This window comes from Carcharodon carcharias, chromosome 6, assembly GCF_017639515.1.
Source record: "Carcharodon carcharias isolate sCarCar2 chromosome 6, sCarCar2.pri, whole genome shotgun sequence".
Taxonomy (NCBI): Eukaryota; Metazoa; Chordata; class Chondrichthyes; order Lamniformes; family Lamnidae; genus Carcharodon; species Carcharodon carcharias.
The window spans coordinates 111045752-111065469 of record NC_054472.1 but is presented as its reverse complement, the minus strand read 5'-3'; the positions used below and the strand labels follow the sequence as shown (position 1 = coordinate 111065469).

Sequence of the window (19718 nt, the reverse complement as noted above, 5' to 3'; positions counted from 1 at the left end):
GAAGAGACCTCACATCGGTGCAGAAGCGGCTTGTCGTCTCTGCAGGCTCTTTTCAGTGTGCTCCAGATGTGGGCGGCAACTCCTCTGCCCCTCTCCCCAGTGACTGTAGCATCCAGTGAGGCTGTGACAACTGGGGAGATGCCAGCTGTGGAACTGGCAGCTCCCTCCCAGGCGGGGCAGCACTTGCTCTGCGGGCCAGAGGACGACCGCCAAGGTCATCGAGGCCAACAGGACAGCAGAGTGAGCAGGCTGTCTCAGATGCTGCTCCAAGTGAAGGGGCAGCACCAAGACGTAGCACCCGGAAATTAAAACATAAGGTACCTTAGGTACACCATGGTGCTTTTGTGTTGGCCTGTAGCAATGCAGGCCAAAATTCCATTTGCCTTCTTAATTACTTGCTGCATCTGCATGCTAACTTTTTGTGTTTCATGCACAAGAACATCTAGATCCTTCTATGCTGCACTTTTTTGGAGTCTCTCTCCATTTAAATAATAGGCTGCCTTTTGATTCTTCCTACCAAAATGCATGACCTCACACTTTCCTACATTAAACTCCATCTGCCAAGTTTTTGCCCACTCACTCAACCTATCTAGATCCCCTTGCAGATTGCTTATGTGCTCATCAAAACATGCCCCCTCAGGTATTTTTGTATCATCAGCAAATTTGGATACATTACACTCTGCCCCCTCTTCCAATTCATTAATATAGATAGTTAATAATTGAGGCCCTAGACTGGTCCTTGTGGCGCTCCGCTAGGTATGTCTTTTCGAACTGAAAAAGACCCATTAATTCCCACTCTCTATCTTCTGTGTGTTACCCAATCCTCAATCCATGCTAACACATTATCCCCAATACCATGAGCTCCTATCTTGTGCAATAACCTTCTATGTGGAACCTTATTGAATGCCTTCTGGAAATCCAGTACATTATATCTATCAGTTCCCCTTTATCAACTCTGTTTGTTATATCCTCAAAGAACTCTAGTAAATTTGCCAAACATGATTTCTCTTTCACAAAACTATGTTGACTGGGTTAAGTTTTTCTAAATATCCTGCTCTTTCTTCCTTAATAATGGACTCTAGCATTTTCCCAACAACAGATGTTAGGCTGACTGTCCTATAGTTTCCCACTTTTTGTCACTTTCCCTTCTTGAACAGGAGCATCACATTAGCGGTTTTACAATTTGCTGGGACCCACCTGGAATCCAGTGAGTTCTGGAATATTTCGACCAATGCCTCCAAGTTCTCTGCAGCCACTTCCTTTAAAACCCTTGGATGCAGGCCATCAAGTCCTGGCGACTTGTCTGCCTTTAGTCCCATTAATTTGTCAAATACTTTGTCCCTCATGATAGAGACTTTTACAAGATCTTTCCTCCCACTAGCCCTTTGCTTATCCAATATCTTTGGAATGTTTATAGTGTCCTCCACCATGAAGACCGATGCAAAATATTGGTTTAAATTATCTGCCATTTCCCTGATCTCCATTATCAATTCTCCAGTTGCATCCTCCAGGGGTCCCACGCCCACTTTAGTCACTCTTTCTTTTTATATACCCATAGATGCTCTTGCTGTTTGTTTTTATATTTCTTGCTAATTTACTTTCATAATCAATTTTCTCCTCCTTTATGAGCTTTTTAATCACCGCCTGCTGGTTCCTAAAAAATTCCCAATCCTTTGACCTACCACTATTTGCCGCTGCCTTGTGTGCCTTCGTTTTTGATTGGATACTCCCCTTGACCACCTTGTTAACCACAGGCAGTTCATCCTTCTCATTAAGTCCTTCTTTTTGACCGGGATAAATTTTTGCTGAGCATTATCTGCTTAAATGTCTGCCACTGCTCATCCATTGACCTTCCCCTACTGCTATTTTCCCAGCCCGCTTTAGACAACTCTTTCTTCGTACCTCTGTAATTGCCCTTATTCAAGTTGAGGGGACTGGATTGAGACCCAAGTTGCTTGCCTTCAAACTGAATTTGAAATTCTACAATGTTGTGATCGCTACCTCCTAGAGGATTATTAACTACAGTATCTCTTATTAATCCCACCTCATTACACATTACTAGATCTAAAATAGCCTGTTCCTGGGTAGGTCCTGCAACGTATTGCTCTAAGAAACAATCCCTGATGCACTCTACAAATTTGTCTTCCATGTTATCCCTGCCAGTCTGATTTGTCCAGTCAATATGCAGAATAAAATCACCTATGACAATTGTAATGCCCTTCTTACACATTTCCATTATTTCCCAATTTATACTTTATCCTACAGTGAGGCAACACTTCAGGGGTCTATAGACGACTCCTGCCCATGACTTCTTCCCCTTGCTATTCCTTATTTCCACCCAAACTGATTCCACATCATGAGCTATGGCACCTATATCACTACTCAGCACTGCACTGATATCTTCCTTTATTAACAAAGCTACCCCACCTCCTTTTCCTTTTTGCCTATTTTTCCAGAACGTTGAATACCCTTGAATATTGAGTTCCCAGTCTTGGTCACCCTGCAACCACGGCTCTGTAATAGCTATCAAGTCATATCCATTTATTTCTATTTGTGCCGTCAGCTCATCTATCTTGTTACAAATGCTGTGTGCATTCAGATAAAGAGCCCCAAGCTTTGACATTTTACCATTATTACTCATTCTGGTTCTAATTTCTGCTGCACTCTTCTGTATACATTTTCTGCCTCTTCCTGTCACACTTTGATTATTGTTCGCCTCTTCACTAGCCTACACCTCTCCTCTCTCTTGATTTTTTAAACTTCCCTTCAATTGAAACCTCCCTCCCACTAATTAGTTTAAAGTACTGTCTACAACCCTAGTTATACGCTCCGCCAGAATACTGGTCCCAGCATGGTTCAAATGAACAGAACAGCTCTTTTCTTGCCCAGTACTGGTGCCAGTGCCCCTTGAATCGCAATCCATTTCTCCTACACCAATCTTTGAGCCACGCATTGACCTCTCTAATCTTATTTACCTTACGCCAATTTACACGAGGCTCAGGTAATAATCCGGAGATTATTACCTTTGTGGTTCTGCATTTTAATTTAGCCCTAAGCTCTTAGTCCCTCAGCAGAATCTCTTTCCTAGTCCTACCTACGTCATTGGTATCCATGTGGACCATGACGACTAGATCCTTCCCCTCCCACTCCAAGTTCTTTTCCAGCGGAGAAGAGATGCCCTTAACCTTGACACCAGGCAGGCAACACGGCCTTTGGGACTCTCTGTCTTTGCTGCAAAGAACAGTACCCATTCCCCTAACTATGCTATTCCCAATTACTACTACATTTCTCTTTTCTCCCCCCAGTTTAAATGTTGATCTGTACCACAGTGCTGTGGTCAGTTCGCTCAACATCCCTGCAGTCTGTGCTCTCCACACTGCGAGCAAGAACCTCGTACCTATTGGACAAGGGCACAGGCTGAAGCTCCTTTAAAGCTAAATTCTGGATCCCTATACCTGCCTCACTCGCAGTCATACCTAGACACGGTCCAAATTTGATGTAACTAATCTAAGTGTCCAGGTAACTCTCCCCCTCCCTGATGTGTCGCAGTGTCTTCAGCTCAGACTCTAGCTCATCAACTCTGAGCCGAAGTTCCTTAAGCAGCCAACACTTGCTGCAGTTGTGGTCACCGTGGATGGCACAGACATCCTCCAGTACCCACATACTACAGCTGCTACACATCGCCTGCCCAGCCATCTCTATTTTACTTAATTAGTTAGAGAGATGTTTTTGTTTTGGGAGTTAGAGCTAATTTAGTTTAAAAGCATTCAGTGAATCCTGGAAAGTTGTGTCATGAAGCTATTAATGTTTATAATATTATTGGAAAATATTTTTCTTTTAAAATAGAGGTTTAGCCTGTGGGTGTATCTTAATTCATTTAAAGCCAGCTAGTCTGGGTATGTTGATGTGTACTAGTTTTGATATGTGAGAGAGATAGTGTGCATTTGCATTTTTTGAATGGAGCATTCAAGAAGTGGAGTGAAAACTGACACTTTTCTAGCAGCTACCAAGCAATATGTTTATTTTACTAATAAAGTTGGTACTATGAAAGGGGTTTTATTGTTAGAGGGGTTTAGTTCAGAGTTTGTTGACACAATGAGAATTTGCATTCAATCAATGGTGGTAGGTATAACTTCAGTAGTTTTTGGGTGTGCAGAGCAGAGGCAATGTGAGATCAAAAGGCAGCTGCAAGCCTCCAACTGGCTCCTCAGTGAAAAGAACCTCATTTTGAATTTGTAAGGTAAAATGCTTTGCCTGGTGTTTGGTTAAGTCTATGGGTTGCTGTTGCCTTAAGGGAGATTAGTTTGGGAAGTTGTTAAAAGTTATGATAGTAGTAATTTGTAGCGATGTGTATAAATATTTTAACCTGTGTAAATTAAGTAAATGCTTCATGTAGTTTAATGTAAAACCTCGAGAACTGGTGGTCCAATTTCTGATTAGAGTCATATCTCAAACATAATGCTTAAAATTATAGGTTATGACATTTGTTTAAAGGTTCTTCTGAGATTTTTAAATAACTCTGCTTTACCAACTGCATCGGTCATAACAGGTTGTAAAATCTGTTCCTTTCAGAAGATCAAAGAAGGCATTTTAACCTAAAGATCTATTTGAGCACAATCCAGAGCACGCTACATCAGCATGGAGGTGGATGGTTTCAATTTATCTAGGTGATTGCTGAGAGAGTTAGTTGCAGCTTGGACCTGGTATGTGCAGTTTGCAGCTCTCTCAGAGAAGACAGCCAAAGTAATTGATAATTTCTTAGGCCTGCACTGTAAACAGAGAAAAAAAGATAATTTCATCATTCACTGTGGGCAGAAGCATCCTAGATTTGCATTAACTGCGGTTGCGGGCGGAAAAAAGAACATCTTGCCAGCCGGCTACAATGGCAGCTTTTCACGCCGTATCATTCCAGTCCCGCCTCATTAATCATGCATTCCCAGGAAACAAGCCGGGTTACTGATGGGGCGGCCTCTGATTCGTCCACCCCATCATCTCATCAGGCCTTCAGTGAATCTGGTGCCATATTTAAGGGCCACTTCTGCAAAGAGCTAGCACTCTTCAAGGGATAGGAAGCTGCTGCAAGGTCGTGGCTGCCAAGGGGAGGAAACATGCTGCCTCCAGATTCACCGATGCCTCCCTCCGGTGCCTACTGAATGAAATGGAGGCCTGGCGACATGTCCTCTAACCCTAATCTGGGCGAAGGTCAGCAAGCAAGATGACAAATCCAACATATGAGACGGTAGTCAGCACCAACGCCCTACAAAAGAGGACAGCCACCCAGTGCCGAAAGAGGATGAATGATCTCCTCCATTCCGCCAGGGTAAGTCACTCTTCTCATCACTCTCAACTCACACACTCACATACCCATCACACATCCACAGCATTCTCACTCACTGCCATTTCAAGGGACATAGCCATTCACTCTCTCTCAGACACTTTCAATGTCTTCATCCCGTCCATGGGACCACTCATCACCCACACATGCCAGGCATGCTTATTATCTGGCCTGGCAGGCACCCTACTTGTACTCTCTCCATCTGTATTCATACAGGACAAGCTGGCACACAACAAAATGGAGTGGTGCAGACTGGTGGAGGAATTCCTGAAATCAAGGTCCTCTTGGACTTTGAGATTAAAGTCATCCAGCTGGCCGACGAAGATCTACACCGTTCCTGTGCTGATGGTGAAGTCAACCATTTGAGGAGTACAACATCCATCAGACAACCATGCTGTGAGTGATGTGACCTGTTTCACAGACCACTGCTGTGCACTAGTTATCTCCCCTTGCTTTCGCAGGCACATCTGGAAAACAGCCAAGGAAGCCCACAACCAATGCCCTCGACTCAAACCTGAAGACACCTCAAGAGGAATCTGGCTGAAACCCTCACTGAAGACCCATCACTGCCCTCACCCACATCCTCTACCAGTGCAGAGACACACACCTCAGTGGGCCCAAGCTTTAGAGTAGTCTCGGGGGTCACAATCTGGTGAGCACATCACACTGTCTGATCCACAGCAGGCGGCAGCAGGGATTTCCCAGGTGTCCGGCACTCAGAGGACTGCTGGAGACCAGAAATCTGCTGAGTTCGAGTCAGATGACGAGCCTCTGGATTCAGTCATACCTCAGTTGCTGAAGCTGCAAAGGCAAGCTCAGGAACATCAGGAAGGGATGTCCGCTGCACTCCTCAGATTGCAAGGCATGATGGAGAAGCTGTCCACCTTCAGTCTGGGGTGATAGCACCAATGCACCAAGGTCAACAATGGTAGGATGGTAGCCACCATGCAGACCTTGGTCCAGGGCATCGGTCCTGCACTGCTGCACAGGCTGAACTCCATCGTTGATGCCATAGTTGGCCGCCAATAGTGTAAATGTGAGAGGGGTTTGGAGCAGCTCGATCTCACTCCAGCTTCCCTTTCTTCTCAAGGATTCAGCCAGGGACCCTCGGGCACCCATAGGGAGGAGGATCAGCAGGTGCACATCCCAGGGCCATCCACCCAGGTGACTCCGGGAGTGTCTGGCCCATCTGAATCCCCTCTTCCTGTGACTCCAGCAAATCCAGCTCCACAGGCTGAGCAGGGTGCCACTGTCACACAACAGGACCCTGAAAGCCAGGGCCCTCAAGATCTGGACCCTCCAGAGAATGCCTGTCAAGGTAATCACAGACAGAGCATAGCAGTCAGCAGGCTGCCTCCATTTCCGCTGTGGATGTCAGGGAAGCACCAAGACATAGTGCCAGGGTTAGGAAGATTAAGAAGATGTAATTGCACAGCCTGGGCACGGGCGATACTTATTGTACATAATGTTCACTTTATTAATAAACTGCCAAGAATATCTCCTGGCATATGGCTTGTTGTTCTGATGAGCAGTGTTCGTGTCACTCAGATGTGAAATCTTGGTCCCCGCACAAGATAAAGGCAGGTGTCTCAGCCTAGGGCCTCTTCACTGTGCTTCGTGCAATCTTCCCAACACAGTGGTGGTATGCCTTCATTGTCACTGGTCACATCAGTCATGCCTACAGCTCGATGGGCCTTGTCATTGCTGCCAGAACGTCCTGGGCCAGCAGCACAGAGTGCAGTCATTCTCTCTGTGTACTCCCAGCACCTTTGAGGTGTGGCTGGCCCCCTCCCATCTCATCAGCATCTGTGTCCGTTGACAGTATGGTCCTGAAGGGTTCAGCATGCGAAGGATGCCATAGGATCAGGAGAAGTTTAAGTTTCCCTGCTACATCTCCATATGATCCTGTTCACAGAGCGCAAGTGAGGTGCCATCAACCAGACAAGAGTCAAATATTCACATAAGCTATGTGAGGATTTATGGAGTGTCCCCACTGCATGTTGTCATCATCTTCCTGGAATGTAGGGACCATGGGTATCTGCTGCATCTCTATGACAGGTGCCTTTTCACAGAGGGTATGTGCGCTGCCATCCGCCAGACCAGGAGTCAAACATTCACAGATGCAATTTGAGAATCTATGGTGTCTCCTCACTGCATGTCGTCGTCATCCTCTACAAATCTAGCAGTTATGAGGGCCCCCCCAAGCACGCCTGCCTCATCTGACCAGTGCAATGGCCTCATTGCCATCATCCTCACTTTCGAGGTCCTCCTCATCCTCACCTCTATCGACATGCTCCTCATCGGAGGAGACATGCAGATCCTCCATCTCCGCAGTTCCTCTGCCCGTTGCAGAGCCAGGTTGTGAAGGGTGCAGTAGGTGACAAAAATGCATACCACCCTCTGTGGTCTGTGTTACAGGGCTCCACCAGACAGTCCAGGCACCAGAACCTCATTTCCCTATTGCGTGGCTGCTTCCCTACCCCCCCAACCCCCAACATGCTTGTGCCCTACCATCAACTGCAGTGCAGCCCTTGCCCCTCCACCCCCCCAACTTGTCTCAACTGCAGTGCAGCCTTTGCCCCCTCCCGGTCACCTCAACCATGGTGCAGCCCTTGCCCCACCTACTCCTGAGTAAACCTGAGTGCATAAGTTGCATAGTTATAAAACATATTGTTGAGGTAATAGTGTTTGCTTAGTTTAAGTCTTTTATATTGCTGAAAAAGATATTTTGTCAAAGCTTTTTGTCTTGCATTCATCAGGACAATTTGCAAGAATACAATGTAAGGGAAAAAAACAAATTTATACTGTATGAGAAGAGACTGCTGATTGGTTGGCAAGTGGAGTCTGATTGGTAGAGGTGTTGCCAAGGAGAATGCACCAGTTGATGGCGACTGACAGTTAACTGCCTGCCATTGTTTAAAACTTAAACCAGGCAGTTTGACTCAGTCATAGCATTGCCCTGAGGAATGAACCAGCGAATGGCTGTCACTTTGTTTAGCTGAAACAGGTGCAATGTGTGCACATATAATTTCTGTCAAAGAACAGGGCCCTGTATATTAATACATGTAGCTTCCAGTACCCACAAATGCACCACATTGTGAATCCAACTGACAATCTTAAATTAGTTGTTGGCATAATTCTTAGCACTTTGAGTATTATGTAGCAAATGTTGTCCAATCACAGAATCACATCTAATGTTGTACACTGTGGTTTGAGTTTTGCAAGCACTGGCTGGTTGGGTAGTATCTGTATTAGTAATAGTAGCACAAAGGAAGATTGTTGTGGTTATTATAAGGCAATCATCTCAGTCCCGGATATCATTGCAGGAGTTCCTCCAGATAGTGTCCTAAACCCAACCATCTTCAGCTGCTTCATCAATGACCTTCCCTCCAACACAACGTAAGAAGCATGAATGTTCTCTGATGATTGTAGTGTCCAATACCATAAACAACTCCTCAAAAAATATTGAGTCCGTGCGTGCATGCAGAAAGACCTGGACAACATTCAGTCTTGGGCCAGTAAGTGGCAAGTAACGTTCATACCACAGAAGTGCAGGCAATGATCATCTCCAATAAGGGAAAATCTAACTATCTCCCCTTGACATTCAGTGGCATTACCATTATTGCATCTCCCAACATCAACATCCTAGGAAAGTCAGCATTGACCAGAAACCTATCTGGACCAGCCATACAAATACTGTGGCTACAAGAACAGGGAAGAGGCTGGGAATTCTGTGGCAAGTAACTCATCTCCTGATTTCTCAAAGTCAGTCCACCAGCTACAAGGTGAAAGTCAGGAATATGACGGAACACTCTCCACTTGCCTAGATGAGGACAGTTCCCCTTTATCAACTCTACTTGTTATTTTCTCAAAGAACTCTAGCAAATTTGTCAAACGTGATTTCCTTTTCAAAAAACCATGTTGACTGTTTGGTTGCATTAAGCGTTTCTAAATGTCCTACTCTTTCTTCCTTAATAATGGACCTTAGCATTTTCCCAATGACAGATGTTAGGCTGACTGGCCTATAGTTTCCTGCTTTTTGTCTCCGTCCCTTCTTGAACAGGAGCATCACATTAGCAGTTTTCCAATCCTCTGGGACCCTCCCGGAATCCAGTGAGTTCTGGAATATTTCGACCAATGTCTCCACTATCTCTGCAGCCACTTCCTTTGAAACCCTTGGATGCAGGCCATCAGATCCTGGTGACTTGTCTGTCTTTAGTCCCATTAGTTTGTCAAATACTTTGTCTCTCATGATAGAGACTGTTACAAGAGCTCCTTGCTTATCTGATACCTTTGGGATGCTTATAGTGTCCTCCACAGTAAAGACCGATGCAAAATATTGGTTTAAATTATCTGCCATTTCCCTGTTCCCCGTTATCAATTCTCCAGTTGCATCCTCCCAAGCTCCCATGCTCACTTTAGCTACTCTCTTTTTATATACCCATAGAATCTCTTGCTGTTTGTTTTTAGATTTCTTGCCAATTTATTTTCATAATCAATTTTCTCCCTCCTTTGTTAGCTTTTTAGTCATCCACTGCTGGTTCCTAAAAAAAAAAATCCCAATCCTCTGGCCTACCATTAGTTTTCGCCACTTTGTATGCCTTATTTTTAATTGGATACTCTCCTTTATCACCTTTGTTAACCACAGGTGGTTCAACCTTCTCATCGAGTCCTTTTTGACCGGGATAAATTTTTGCTGAGCGTTATGAAATATCTGCTTAAATGTCTGCCACTGCTCATCCACCACCCCCCCCTAACTCCCCATGCCCCCATCCATTCCACATGGCCCCTCATACCCTCCATGCAAACCTATGCCCCTCTACTCACCTGCAGAGCCCCTTACAACTCCTATGTCAACTTAATGCCAACCCATGACCCCTCACTAATTCCCATGGCCACTTATAGCCCCTGTGCCAAATTAATACCAGCTTATGCCTTTCCATGCTGCTCACCCAGCACCCTTTGCCTATACACACTCCATGCAACTCACCCAGTATCCACCTTGCACAGACTTGAGGAGCCATGCTGTGATGAAATAAAATAAAGTTTTTAATATCTATTAAAGACTTCACCATGTTTAAAAAAAACTCTAATTGATAAAAAGCCCATTCAATACATTTAAATGACTTCAAGTAATTAATTCTCTACCAAAGCAAACATTTATAATCATAGCCCCACGTCAAAGAGAGCTAATGCCTCAATAGCCTCACAGCTATCAATCAAATTGTTAAATTACAGCCCCCACTATGATAATGATAGATAGTGGAAGCAGTCAAGCAATACCAATACTATAATGACAATTCTCAGGCTTTTGTCAATAAACAGCTATTGAAATTGCAAGTACAAATGTTTTTTCAACTCTGAGACACAACAGGCTGTTTTCTTTCAAAATTGAAAGAATGGGGATTTAAATAACTTGACAACTTGACAGTTCCACAGACCATATATGCCTTTTATGCACATTCACATCTACTCTTAAAAACTGTAAGTGACAGACTGTGGGATATGGACCTCACTCCAGCAAAAATACGGTCTGTTTGAACTCAGCACTGATTTAAAATGGGCCTGCTGGGTTCAGGTTTCCCCTTTGTATGAATCATATCCCACCCCCTTTCCCCTATCAGCAAAAATAGGATCTGCCAGAAATGGAGGCAGGACTTCCAGATCCAATGTCCCGATGCCATTTTGGCTAAGGTGCAGAGTCTCCGTGACTCCGTGAAAACCTGGGCCTTCGTTGAGAAACTGGTAAACGCGACTAAAGTACTTACAAATCAAAGGGTGGCCTATGTTGTTTAATAAGGTTACAGTTGGAAGTATAAAGATATAAGCAATGGGTGACCCTGCTTTAGGCTTTGTTGTAAAGACAGAGAGTCTGCAGCTGTTTCAATCAGCATTTACAATGTTCATATAATTTCCCCAGATCAAAGGTTTGAAAGCAACTGGTAAACAAGGAAATGCCTCAAAGTATCCACACATTTTTCAGATGAAAGGACTGGTTTAAAGTTGGAGATAATTAGTTTAAATTTCTTTCTGGGACATCCCAGGGACACCACATTGCCATGGGGATAGATTGCAGAGAGATTTTTTTGGTTTTGGGTTTTTATCTGGGTGATTTCTCACAAAAACAGGCAGTCAGCTTGGGAGTAGCTTTGGGACAGACAAAGAGAGAATCTACCAGGAGCTGTAGACCAGAAGAAGAGGGATGTCAGAAACCAGGGGCTTTTCTGATTTGGAGCCAAGAAGCAAGAATGCAATGAGGCCCATGCTTGAGCTGGGGAGTCCACAATCATGAGGTGTTGAAGGAGAGTTTGAAGGTTTGCCTAGCCAGATGCTACTGGAAGGACCCCAAAAAATCTCATACCTTGGAAAATAGCAGGAACACAGAGAAGTATCAAAATGAATTTCTGAAAGCTGTGGTACACCTCGGTTTGGACCCAGGAAAAGTGAAGGAACCCCAAGATCCTGTAAGGTATAGTGGGAACTCTTGGGTGGAAATAAAAGTAAAACAGGAAGTGGTTTGTTGAGATTTTTGGGTTTAAAGTATAAGTGTTTATGTTAGTATCTATTTTATTTAACTCTTGCACAGTAAAAGTTTTTTGTTTAAAGTGTAAAATCTTGTGGTGTAATCTTTCAGTTAGTAACTGGGAATTCAAATCTCTTCTTTAAAGTTACTGGTTCACCAAGATAATAACAAAGTATCGGTGCTGAGACCACTGTTATTCACAAGTTACATAAAGAATTTAGTCTAGGGAATTGGAAAAACAATTTCACGATTTACAGATGAAACCAAATTGGAAGGTAGAGTTTATAATGAGGAAGACTGCAACAAAACACAAGAAGGTATTCATGAACAATAAGTTTCAGAAGATCTTCAATATAATGTTTTCAATAAAGTGTGATGTGGTACATTTTAATAGGAAGAGTAAGGAGACCGTATACTTTTGGAAAATGAGATTCTAACTGGGATAGAGAAAGAAAAGGATCAATGGATGCAGAAACATAAATCATTAAAAATGACAGGGTAAGGTAGCCATAAAAAAGCAAACTAAGCATTGAGATTCAGTCATAGAGGGATAAAATTGAAAAGCAGAGAAGATACTTTAAACTTGCATACAGCCTTTGTTAGACCACATTTACAGTACTTTGCACATTATGATCTCCATATTACAGAAAGGATATATGTAAGGGCGTGAGAGTCCCTTATGGAGTCTCACTTAGGTTCGGAGCATGAACAGGAATGAGTGATAATGCCAAGTAATGTGATAAAACAACAATGTTGTTGTATTTTGAACAATGATAATTATAATTATAGTGATATAACAATTATAATTGATAACATGAAAAGAAAAGCAAAAAGAAAGATAACCTTATTGAAAGGAGAGAGCACTTCATATATTAAAAGAAAGGGAGAAAGACAAATTTACTTGCATACTATATATACGATATTACGGATATATATCACAGTACAAACGTTAACACCAAATTGGTCTGTTCATGACAGCTCCCCAAAATGGATAACCCCAAATTAGTATGCTCTACGACAGGAACCTAATGTGAAAAAATTCCCCTGGTTCATCGAAGAGGAGAATTTTCTCCTCGGCGTGCAGGCTGGACGAGAGCAGGCGATTGGCTGCACGCCGCCATTTTACATGGGCTGGCTAATTAAGGCCCACCCAGTGTGACACGCAGCCGGAAGCGTTGAGCGCTTACTGTGCAGGCAGCGGGGGGGGGGGAGGAGGGAGAGTCGGGGCTTGCGCTCTTTCATGCATGCACACGAGAAAGCGCAGAAATCTCCCTGAGGCACGGAGCTGCCTCGGAGATTTTTTCCATTGTGAAGACCTGAAAAAATTGATCGGGCATGTCTCCTCATGTGACAGTGTCACATGAGCTGGGACATGTCTATGAATTTTATTAAAAATTTTTATTAAAGTTATGAAACCTCATCCTGCCCATGGATGTGGTTTCATGAAAAATGCAAAGGCCCCCTGGGCTCTTCGCCTGCCCGCCAACCTTAAGGCTGGATGGGCAGCCCTGAGAAGCAGTTTAATTAGTTAATTAATGGCCTTAATAGGTGTTTGACAGTTCGGCGGGCGCACAGCCAACTCTGCTGCACTGAGGATCAGAATGATGCACAGTGACATCGGGATGCTTGTCCGACATCACCTTGTGTGATTTTATGCATCTGCGAGCGGTCCCGCCCCCGCACATCGACCAGAAGATTCAGGTCCAAGTCTCCGAATAGCCTTACGTCAGTTGGTACTTCGGTCAGTCACTCTGTTCCCGGCCCTTCCTCCTGTAGTCTTGAGTGGTTGACCATTCTGCTCCAGCTGTGGCAGCGAATCCTGCAAGCAGTGTCCCTTTAAGCCAAATTTCTAGCTCCATTCCACCCTTTCGAGGCTTTACTCTGACTTTCTCAAAACAAGGGTGTGGTAAACATCAGTCCTCATCAAATTCTTCTCACAGGCACTGCAGGGCTTTGCAAACTTAACATTCAAGCTATTTACCCATCTTTTGATGATGCTCCCATCTGCCATCAATCAGCTTGTATGTCCATCAATCAAAATCCATCTCCTGATTCCACACCATGTCAGGCTATTATTTATTCTGGCTTGTAGTTCAAGGGTCATTGAATGCAGCAAGAAAAAGGACTTCTGATAAATAAAAGAACATTTTAGAATGTCTGGTTTAGAAAGGGAAAATAAAGATGTAAACCAAATACCAACTGTGAAAAACAAAGTCTTGGGAAACACATCTAGTTATTAATATCATTTCCACCAATATCCATTACAAACCTACCGACTCTCACGGCTACCTCGACTACAGCTCCTCACACCCCACTTCCTGTAAGGACTCCATCCCATTCTCTCAGTTCCTTCGCCTCCGTCGCATCTATTCCAATGATGCTACCTTCAAAAACAGTTCCTCTGACATGTCCTCCTTCTTCCTTAAGCGAGGTTTTCCACCCACGGTCGTTGACAGGGCCCTCAACCGTGTCCGGCCCATCTCCCGCGCATCCGCCCTCACGCCTTCTTCTCCGTCCCAGAAACATGATAGGGTCCACCTTGTCCTCACTTATCACCCCCCCAGCCTCCGCATTCAAAGGATCATCCTCTGCCATTTCCGCCAACTCCAGCATGATGCCACCACCAAACACATCTTCCCTTCACTCCCCCCTGTTGGCATTCCGTAGGGATCATTCCCTCCAGAACACCCTGGTCCACTCCTCCATCACCCCCTACTCCTCAACCTCCACCTATGGCACCTCCCCATGCCCATGCAAAAGATGTAACACCTGCCCCTTCACTTCCTCTCTCCTCACCGTCCAAGGGCCCAAACACTCCTTTCAAGTGAAGCAGCATTTCACTTGCATTTCCCCCAACTTAGTCTACTGTATTCATTGCTCCCAATGCGGTCTCCTCTACATTGGAGAGACCAAACGTAAACTGGGCGACCGCTTTGCAGAACACCTGCGGTCTGTCCGCAAGAATGACCCAAACCTCCCTGTCGCTTGCCATTTTAACACTCCACCCTGCTCTCTTGCCCACATGTCTGTCCTTGGCCTGCTGCATTGTTCCAGTGAAGCCCAACGTGAACTGGAGGAACAGCACCTCATCTTCCAACTAGGCACTTTACAGCCTTCCGGACTGAATATTGAATTCAACAACTTTAAGTCTTGAGCTGCCTCCTCCATCCCCACCCCCTTTCTGTTTCTTCCCCCTTCCTTTTGGTTTTTTTTCTCTTTTCCAATAATTTATATAGATTTTTCTTTTCCCACCTATTTCCATTATTTTTAAATCTTTTATGCTCCCCCACCCCCACTAGAGCTATAGCTTGAGTGCCCTACCATCCATTCTTAATTAGCACATTCGTTTAGATAATATCACCAACTTCAACGCCTCTGTGTTCTTTTTTTTTTGTCTGTGACATCTTTTGATGATCTGCTCCTATCCTAACATCGCGCCCCCCCCACCTTAAACCAGCTTATATTTCCCTCTCCTTGTAAAGAAAGATCAGTTCTGTTGAAGGGTCATGAGGACTCGAAACGTCAACTCTTTTCTTCTCCGCCGATGCTGCCAGACCTGCTGAGTTTTTCCAGGTAATTCTGTTTTTGTTTTGTTATCAATATCATTACTGTTTGCTATTGATTAATTATTTGACCTAATCAAAGCACAAAATCACAGGTCTACAAAGTAACTTTAAATATTCAATACATGCTTAAAGAACAAAACAGAAATAAAATGCGAAAATACAAATTAGTGGCTGCAAGCCTCAGGCCCACATATACAAGCACTAGTGAAAGTGTGAAAAAGAATTACAAGAGTGATGTGTGAACTGAGAGGTTATACCTATCAAGAAAGAGTGAATTGACCAGGGCTCTCTTCCCCAGAAAGAAAAGAATGAGGGATGACCTGATGGAGACCTTAAAGATTACATGAGAGTTTGAAAGAGTAGATGTACAGAAGTTGGGACAGACTAAAACTAGATGCTATAAATATAAGATAGCCACTGATAAGTTTAATAGGGAGTTCAGAAGAAACATATTTTCCCAGGGAGTAATTAGAATATGGAACTCGCTAACGTGAGAATTGATTGAGATGACCGGCATAGATGCATTTAAAGTGAAGCTGGGTAAGCACCTGAGAAAGGATGGAGTAGAAAGATATGCTGATAGGACCAGATGAAGATGGCTGAGAGAAATTGCCTGCTAACAGCACTGTCTATATTTGTACATTAAGAATGACTACCTCAGTGAAGTCCCAAAATCCACCTGTTCCCAAAGAACCAGCATTCTGTACAAGTCACCGCCTTCAGAAAGGAATGACAGTTGTGTTTCTCCTGTACGCAGAAACTAAATCATGGGTAGAATTTTCCCCCCGTCAGGGGGTTTGTGTGGGGACGGGCATGATTGGGCACAGACCTGATCGGCGCCCCTGATCCGGTCTGCACCGCCATTTTATGTGGGTGGGCCAATTAAGGCCTGCCCAGTGTGATGCACACCTGGAAGCACTGTGGATTCCCTATGGAGGTGTTTGGGAGGAGAGTTCCCTGAGTCAGGAGTGCGCTCTTTCGCTTGTGTGCGCGAAAGAGCTCAGAAATCTCCCTGAGGCATAGAGCTGCCTCAGGGAGATTAGTTTCACTTATGAAACATTGATTAAAGGTGAACAAAAATTTTAAGGACATGTCCCCTCAGATAAAACTGTCACATGAGCTGGGACATGTCCATTAATTTTATTAAAAACCTTTAAAGCACCTTAAAAACGTTCATGAAACCTCATCCCGCCTGTGAATGAGGTTCCATGAAAAATGCAAAGGCCGCCTGGTCTCTTTGCATGCCTGCCAACCTTGAGGTTGGACAGGCAGCTCAGTTTATTAGTTTAATTGGTACTTAAATGGCCTTAATAGGCCTTTGATAGTTCGGCAGGCGTGCAGCCAAGTCGGCTGCGCACCCGCCGAACTGAAAATCTAAATGATGCATGGTGATATCGGGACGCTCGCCCGACATCACCGCGCGTCATTTTACGCCCCACCAAGCGGGCCCTGCCCTCACTTGCCAAGCCAAAGATTCTGCCCCTTATTTCTAATAAGACGTCCTGTATCATTAAATAACTAATTTCTCATACTGAGGTCTGTAAATGCTTTATTTTTACTGTATGTTACTGATCTTTTAAAATAGCATGTTGTGATTGCTTTGCCCCAAATAATTAATGAACTGCTGTTTAGTACTCTTCTCTAAATTAAAGTTTTTGCAAATTTTTCACGTGTTAATTTGTGAACTTTTCCTTTTCACAATTTCAAACATTGCAATTGTTTTTTGAAACTGACTGTCTGATTCTTGCCCGATGTATAAGTTAGTCATTTTGTCTGCTTGTCAGGCTCATTACAGTCAAACTGATGATGAGAGTTATGTAAGAACTGACGATGATGAAAGCTGCATACGGACAGATGATGAAGAAGGTCTAACTTCTGGCTTCACTGAAGAATGGAATGAACATATGAAGCGTCTTATGACAAAAAAAGAATTTTATAAGTAGTATGAGGACTATAGCACAGTTATTTTAAAAGTTTCTAGTTCGATGTGTTGACAGACATTTCTTTTACTAAAAGCTGGGTTTATCAGCATCACCTTTATATGCCTCATCTGAGAACAGAATTCAGGAGAAAACAACTGCAGTTGTTACCAAGCTGAATATTTGGTGTTGCTATTTCAAATATGGCAGTATTAATATTAAAGAGATAATTCTACATATTTGTGATCAATATATCTGTTTACACTCCTAATATTGATACACTTTATCTTTGGTTTCTAGATGAACTGTGCAGTACTTTGACAAAACAGTTACATATTTTTTCAACTGTGATAAGCCTATTTTGGTGAAATGCACTTAAGGATCAAATAATAGGGCGCTACATATGAGTATTCAAAATTATAACCCATAAACTACTAATTTTCAGCATTTTTAATAAAATGCACAGATCTGTAAAATAAAGGAACTGTGAACTGTGTCGGGGACGCTCATAGCTAATTCTGTTCTTATACTTTGAACCGTAGGTGCCAAAAACAAATAAAGAAACAAAGTAGAATTTAGTTCACTTAATTCCCTTTTTTGTGATTAATACAGTGGGTTAAGCAATATTTTAAACAAGCATGACTATTGCTAACTTAAAACGGTAAACTTTGTTTTTTGCTTTGCTTTCTGTTTATATAATTTTAAGGCCTTCAATATGGACGTACTGGTATATACACATTACTTAATGTGCATTGGAAATTTTTATGTTTGAAATGTGTATTACCTTAGTTGCCTATCTGTGTGGTATGAATATTGTGAAGAAAGAATAGTTTTATTGAATAACTATATAGAATTGCAAATGTTGTAAAGAAAACAGCAAGTGAGAATTCAGGGTTTGAGAAGTTTTGCGGCTTCTGTCTGATTAATCCACAGTTAACATATGCGGATAGTTGCAGACACTATTCTCCAAAGTACTACTTAATTTAAAGTATTAATGATCAGTACAAAACAGCTGATTCAACTCCATGGGTCACAGAAACTTCTACATAAAGTTGAATTGATTTAGGGATTGATTATTTTTGTAGAAACTATTCCTGCTTGTAATTTACTCATAATTTTGACACTGAAACTTGCTATTAGAGATGCCAACCATATTATTTTTTAGTTGCAGTATCATTAAACAAAAAGTTTTGATAATGACATGACAGTAACACATTAAATGATCAGTAAACTCGCACAGCAAATTTATTATTTATAGCTGAAGAATTGCTGAAACTATCTACAATTCATATGTGGTAATCATAAAAATATTTACCCTGAAAGCATATAGATATCTTGACAGCAAAATAACATTAGAAATTGGTGTGATTTAATTGATATAATCAGATTAGAAAGCAAAGAGAAATATGTTAATTATCGACTGATCCCTAATTGTTTATTTAAAGAGAATGGATGTTCAACAGAGATAAAAAGAAAAAACATGTGAAAGCTGGAAGATTTCAGACATGGTTATGAGAGAGAGAGACTTAGCATGTTTCAGAGTTAACCTGCACAAGACTGTGGCCTTCACTGTGAAACAATCTGTACTCTGTTAGTGCATGAAGTGATAAATCGTCTAGTTTTGTTGCACAGTCCTATTTCTTTTATTTATTTTGACTGACTTTTCCCAGCTACATAGGTTTATTAATGTAGACACATACTGTATATACTTAAAGTCTTTGTTGCTGAGTTTAGAATGGATAAATTCAGCAAAATGGCCATGAATAACAACCATTTTCTTACTCTGCCCAAAATAATGGGTATTTAATTTCCACCAAAAATATACAACTACACCATGTATAAATTAACTACAACTAATATATTGAATGTCTCCAAAACTCCAAAAGGAGGAGCAGTAATTTTGGAAACACTAAAGGTTCAATGTAATACACTGTTGATGTAATAAAACTACTGATCTATGTTTTGTATTGTTAAGTATTGTATCCATACGTACAATGTGTTGGAACAAGCTGGGGACTTGCCATGTTTTAAGATTGTCCAAGTATTTAACTGTGTCTGTATTTTGGAATGGAATATTTCTTCATTAAAGAGAGAATTTTTAAAAAGGCTGGCAGGTAGGGTTCATTCCAAATTTCTTCCTTTCCAACTTGTCTTATTATTTGATTTGATAATCTTGTTAATTATATGATTGTGGTTGTGGCTAAGTTTTCTAAGCATTTGGTTGGTGAACAAAATAGAAACCTTCACATAAACATCAGTCAGAAAATTGATATGATCTTTGAAACTCTTCAAACTAAGACTACGGCTGGAATTTTCCAGTCTCCCCCACCCCGGGTTCCCCTGCAGCGGGGTCGGTGAGCCGCTGAAATCTCCGT

At 42.6% G+C, this 19718-nt stretch overlaps 1 protein-coding gene across 23 annotated transcripts in view; it reads left to right on the top strand.

Moving 5' to 3' along the window:
• The window catches only part of dtna (dystrobrevin, alpha), a 444909-nt gene extending 425461 nt beyond the window's left edge, over positions 1-19448 (top strand). For all 23 annotated transcript variants that reach the window (XM_041189637.1, XM_041189635.1, XM_041189640.1 and 20 more), the window contains one exon: positions 17209-19448. In XM_041189637.1, coding sequence (XP_041045571.1) covers positions 17209-17367 — 159 coding nt within the window. In that variant the 3' untranslated portion in view covers positions 17368-19448. The remainder of the gene's footprint in view (positions 1-17208) is intronic.
• The last annotated feature ends 270 nt before the right edge of the window (positions 19449-19718 follow it).